The sequence below is a fragment of the Ammospiza nelsoni genome, chromosome 8 (genome assembly GCF_027579445.1).
Source record: "Ammospiza nelsoni isolate bAmmNel1 chromosome 8, bAmmNel1.pri, whole genome shotgun sequence".
NCBI lineage: Eukaryota > Metazoa > Chordata > Aves > Passeriformes > Passerellidae > Ammospiza > Ammospiza nelsoni.
In genome coordinates, this window is record NC_080640.1 from 5,176,729 (window position 1) to 5,182,728 (window position 6,000).

The following is a 6,000-nucleotide window of genomic DNA, read 5'->3' on the forward strand; positions in this document are numbered from 1 at the left end:
CCCACCAGGTATAATATAAACATCATCACAAATTTTTTAAATGCTCCAAAAAACCCCAACTGCAGCTGAAGAGCAGGAAGATGTACTTGACATAGTAAATGCTATTATTTCAACCAATAATGTTCATAAAAATAGAATCAAATTTCATTTTTGTCACAAGAAGTTGGAAAACATCACCATAATGAATTAAATCTCACAGCATTCCTCTGGGGAAAAGTAAATCTTCCATTTACAAGCAAACACACAGAGGGCTAGTAATCCCAACAGGAAAATTCCCTGTCAGCACTGAGCAGTTGATAAAAGGCAGGTGATGGATTTGCACACAATGCTCCATAAAACAGCTCCCATTTCACCAGCAGGCACTGTCCTTACCCTGGATGGGCTTTGAGTGCTCCTGGATCTCACAGCGAGCTGCTCCTGTGGCCACATCCCACACTATGATTTTCCCTGTGGCATCAGCAGAAGCCAAACGTAAGGAATATGGAGAGCCAATATTGTGGTGGTAATTCTCCTTAGCCCATTTAACCTGAAAATGCAGATGGGGGTTGGTTAAAGGAGACAAATGGATGGCACAGACACCATAGTTCATGTTTTTCAGATAATGAACTCAATAAAAAAGCACAGTAACAGTGAATGCCAGCAGCACTGTGACATACCTTTAAGCCACCATCACTTGTGTAAATTTAGGGTAGGTCAGCATTGTGCTGCATGGCTGATATTCCCCAATTACATAAATCAACAATACTTCTTCCTGAAGGTAACTACAGCAATCCAGCAATCCAAACATATACATAATGTATATCAAGAATTTACTCAAGTATTTAGAGGAAATCAAATGGCAATGTTTAAGGTTTTGTGGGCACCCACAAACCTAAACCCACTGACTTCCCATCAAATGAAAGCTGACAAATTGTCATTCCATTTTTCTACACATCCTAAAACATGCAATTTTCATAATCTGACAAATGTATTGTGGTATTGGTGAGGAAGGAAGGTTAGTCTTTAATTTATGTGTTGTCTCCTAAGAAAACAAAACCAAGTTATTGCTGACATTTGCTACATTTCTGGTTATTTTCATCCCATTGCCACCATTGATTTCCAGGTACCCCTTTCCAGTTTGGGATTTCAAGCTGCACAGGCTTGTAAACTGGCAATACTTCTGAGAAATCTGGCTCTGAAATCTGAAACACTCTGGCTACAACTCCTCCCAGATTACAAGAGGAGGGATAACACTGACTTCTTCCTTATCTATCCCACATGCTTTTTGCTATCTGCTTTTAAGGTGAACTTCTGCCCCAGGACAGACTGCAGACAGTGGCAGAATAAAGAAACATTACTGCTAAAATTATAGGACTTCACCTGCTACAAAAATTCCACCCTGTGTGCTGTCACTGCCTGTCACAGAAAGGACACAGGACTTTCTGCAGATCCTGAAAATAATGACATTTAAACACTGACACAGCACTTTCATCAGGCACCACTAACTCTGCACCACAAACCAAATTTACAGCAGCATTCAGAGCCCTGCTGGCACCTTTGTGCTGCCCCTCTCAGAGGTGTGAGAAGGATCTGTCTCACAAACCAGCTGAATAAATTAAACAAATGTGACACATGCACAGCACACAATCTCTAACTCTATGAACTCAAAGTATGTTTCTACCAGAATCACAAAGAATTCTTGAGAGACTCTCCTCTACCTACAAATTTCATTTTTGCAATTCCTGCTTCCCTGCTGTTCAAGAAAGAACTACCCCTGGGGATATCTGCAGGTGGCTGTGTAAGTGAAATTGTAAAAACCCACAAAGCTATTTATTTCTCAGATAAATGCATATTACTTCAAAGCAAATTCCAAGTCTGGAAAACATCCTTTCTCAAGGGAGGAGCTGTCACAACAAAGCTCAAAACAAGAAAAAAGGAGATCTTTATATGGCCAGCCCTGAGCAGAGCCCACGTGGTGCTCCCACCCCATGAACCTCTTTCCTCTCTGCAGTCCCACTGATCCAACACAGGATCTGACCACCTGCTAAAAGAAATTATATTCTAGCAGTATTAGTCACTCTCTACTTGGCTTCAAAATACAGCAGAATCAGGAACCAGAGGTGATTTAAAAAAAATTTCATAATTCATACCACCTCATTTATAAAGCTTTATTATCACTGTTTATTAATGCCTCAAAAAGGACAGAAAGGTAATTTCAATCCTCTCATTCTCGTGATGGATTAAAAAACTTCTCCTGTAATTAGATTCTCTTCCATAAAAGCATGCTTTCAATACTCTTTGTAAAGGTAAAATCAGATATAATCCACTCCATCCAACATCTTCAGTTCTGTGAATTCTGTGAATACAAACAGCATTTGGACAGATGGGCAACTAACATGGATCCATTTTCAGGGAAGTTCTTACCTATTCCAGACAAAGTTACAACAGCCAAAGGAGAGGATGCATTTAAAGGAAAATAGCAAAATGGACTGTAAAGAGATTATGAAACAATTGGATTTGCTTTGCTTCATAACAGATGTGGTGTGATTTGAATTTTTCAGAAGTGAGGCACAGGTTTTTGGGGAGAAGATCCCCAGTGCACTGAGTTTGCTGGTGGGAAGCTCTACTCCAAGGAGTTTAAGCCAGACCTACACAGCAGATTTCTTACAGCTTATTTGTGCTCTTAGCATCTACAAACTCTTATAAAATAATCTAGGAATTGAAGAAAATTTCTTAGCAATGTAAAGGTATCTGCAATGATCATGGCCCCATAACCATTTCCTATATAATGCCTATTTCTTCACATAAAGGGAATTTTTTTTCATTATTCCATCTCATTAATTAGCCATTTTCTTACAGTCTATTTCTGTTCATAAAGATTCAGGTAGTGGCTTTGAAAAATTAACTCATAAATTGGACTTCAACACTTCTGTTCCTATTGAAATAATGTAACTTCTCAAAGCCAGTGAATGTAACAAAACTTATTAAAATGCTATCACTGTGTTGATCAAAAACTAATTTTGCTACAATTTGTTACCTAAGGTAAGCAAAAATGTTAAAGCAGAAGACACATTCAACCTTTTTCTTCTATCACAAAAAGATCCCACTAAAAAGCTCCCTACCTAAGACTCTATTATTCTTCATAAATTATTGACAGCCTTCTAATAAATACAGCACCTGTGCAAGGACCATCAAACACATCTGCCAGGCAAACAATCCTCTAAACCCTAAGTGAAATCTGTCATTGTCCACAATCAAAGAAAAGATGAACCAAAGAAATACAACCTGTTCCACACTCACCCAAAGTCAAACTCTGCAATTTCAAGTCAAGGACCTTCAAAGGAAAGTACAGGTACCCTGCACTTAAACTAAAATTTTAGCTATTTTATATCACTAAAATAAATGTACAGTTTTGCCTGCTATTGCTCCTTTTCTATAGGTAAGAAAAGAAGGAAAAGCTTAAAAGTAACTTCCTAGACAAATGGTGCACTTCCACAACAGGGAGGATCAGAAAGGGCAGCAGCAGAGAGCTTCATCTGATATTTTGTAATGTTCCTCTTATGTTAATAACTTTCCTAGAAACATGCTATGTAACACTAGCAAATGTTTCCAGATATTCTATTTTTTATACTCTGTATTTTCCAGAAAGATATACCATCAACCTCAACTCAAATTTCAGCATGCATGATGTGACTTAGCTGCAGAAGAGATCATGTAAAATATCTGTATTTCACATCAGATTTCATGTCAAAATCACATCAATGAACATCATGTCAAGTGATTTGGAAGGATAACATAAACACCAGAACCAAGTGATAGACAAATAAACCAGGAACATCTCACCTTGACAACACTGGCTTTGTGTCTTTCCAAAACCTGCAAGGTCTGAGCAGAGTTGGCATCCACTACGAGCACGAGGGAATGGCATCCATAGGCAATCAAACCCTGCCAGCCCCTAGGAGAGCACAGAGCATCATCAACAAGGAAAACATAACAAAACCTCTTCACATCAGGAATGAGGGGGTTTTTGATAAGTTGAATGCATGCTACTAGACACTCTATTTGATGTTTATCAGATGGTAAATATTATTTAGTAACATAAAAGCTTTATAAAATAATATTGCACTGTCTGCTGGAGCCCTGAGCCACCACAAAGCAACTCTTTGTGTCCATCTCAGAATTTTCTTCTAAGTTAAAAAAATCACATAGGAATTCATGAAGAGCATTCCCAAAACTTAGATGTAAGAACACAGGGAAGAAATATATTTGCATTGATATAAGTAATTGAATAACTTTTTTATTTATTACTTGTTCATAGACGAAAAAGGAGCATGTCAAGAGTTATAGGAACAGTGAAAATCAAGTGAGGCTTGTCTGACTTCAGGAGAAGTTAAGCACAGAATCACAGGATGGTTTGAGTTGGAAGGGATCTTAAAGCCCATCCAGTGTCACCGAGCCATGGCAGGGACACCTTCCACTGTCCCAGGCTGCTCCAAGCCCTGTCCAGCCTGGCCTTGGGCACTGCCAGGGATCCAGGGCAGCCACAGCTGCTCTGGGCACCTGTGCCAGGGCTCAGCACCCTCACAGGGAACAATTCCTTCCTGGTATCTGATCTCAACTACTCCGCTTCAATGGGCACCCGGCAGGGGCTGGGCACGGCTCTGTCTCTGGGCACGGCTCCGTCCCTGCCCCAGGCGGACAGCGGCACTCCCGGCCTCTCCCGGGCGGGATCCATCGCTATCCCGGCCGCGATTCCCGCCGCTCCTCGGGGCTCAGCGGAGGCCGGACCAGAACCGAGCCCGACCCGCGGCTGCGGCCAAGGGACCGCGGGGGGACCCGGCACCCCCCGCCCGCCCGGCGCGGCCCGGCCCGGCCCTCACCAATCCGCCGCGCCCCGGTTGGGCGCGCTCAGGGCGCCCGTCAGGGTCCGCGCCGGCAGCTTGATGTTGACGGTGAAGCGCTGCATGGCTAGGCCGGCGGGGAGCGGAGCCGCCCCAGCCGCGGCCGCCGGTGCCGAGCCCGCGGCCCTGCCGGCACCGCCCCGCAGGAAGCGCCGCCTCGGCGCCGCCGCCGCCGCCGCCCGCTCCGCCGGGGCCCCGCGGCCCGGGAACGGCAGTTCCGCCGCCCTGCCTTGCCCTGCTCTGCCCTGTCCCTGCCGGGCTGGGCGGTGTCCGGGGCCAGACGTGGGTCTCAGAGCGGTTTAGGTCGGCAGGGACCGCTGGAGATCACCCACGGCAGCGGCAGACGGGCAGGTGGCGCAGGACGCGGCCAGGTGGGCCGGAGTGCCCTCAGGGAGGGAAATCCCCGCCCTCCCTGTGCAGCTGTCCCAGGGCTCTGCCGCCTTCAGTGTGAAGAATTCCTCCTCATGCTAAGCTGGAACTTGTTGCGTTTTAGTTTTTGGCCGTCGCTCCCCATCCTGTAGCTATCACTGAAGAGTCTGGCACCATCCTCTGGCACCCCTTAGAGATATTTAAATGCATTGCTGAGATCCACTCTCATTCTGTAGCCCAAACACTCCCTCAGTCTCTCCTCATCAAGAGATGCTCCAGACCCCTCATCAGCTTTGTGGCTGGACCATCTCAGCAAGCCTTGGTGGCTTGCACTGAGGAGCCCAGGAGCTGACACAGAAGGGTTCCCCAGGTCTGCTGACACAGAAGGGTTCCCCAGGTCTGCCCCCCATGGCTGGGGACACAGCGTTGGCCGTGCATCCATGGCTGGGAGGGGAAGGAGCCGAGGGATGCCAGAGCCTCCAGCTCCAGGGATGCTCGTGCTCCTTCTCAGGCTGCAGCCTGGGAACCTCCCTGGGAAAAGGGCTCCCTGTCCCATCTCCAGCTGCTTGGATGCTGCAAGACAACCAGAACATTTTTTTTTTTTTTTTTTTTTCACTGTAGTGATTTCTGCTCCAAAGTACCTCTTCAGGGACAAAACACCGTGACAGACAGAGATCTGTCACACCAGCATACGTTCCACCACAGGGCACCAAACCATCCTCCAGCTGTCCCTAAGGTGTCACTCAGGCCA

At 45.4% G+C, this 6,000-nt stretch overlaps 1 protein-coding gene across 1 annotated transcript in view; it reads right to left on the reverse strand.

The window, feature by feature from the left end:
- The window catches only part of WDR11 (WD repeat domain 11), a 39,369-nt gene extending 34,403 nt beyond the window's left edge, over window positions 1-4,966 (reverse strand). The window contains exons 1-3 of the mRNA XM_059477317.1: window positions 4,860-4,966; window positions 3,823-3,934; window positions 373-526 (exon numbers count right to left, since the gene is read on the reverse strand). Of these exons, the coding sequence (XP_059333300.1) occupies window positions 373-526; window positions 3,823-3,934; window positions 4,860-4,945 (352 nt within the window). The 5' untranslated portion in view covers window positions 4,946-4,966. The remainder of the gene's footprint in view (window positions 1-372; window positions 527-3,822; window positions 3,935-4,859) is intronic.
- Between the last annotated feature and the right edge of the window lie 1,034 nt (window positions 4,967-6,000).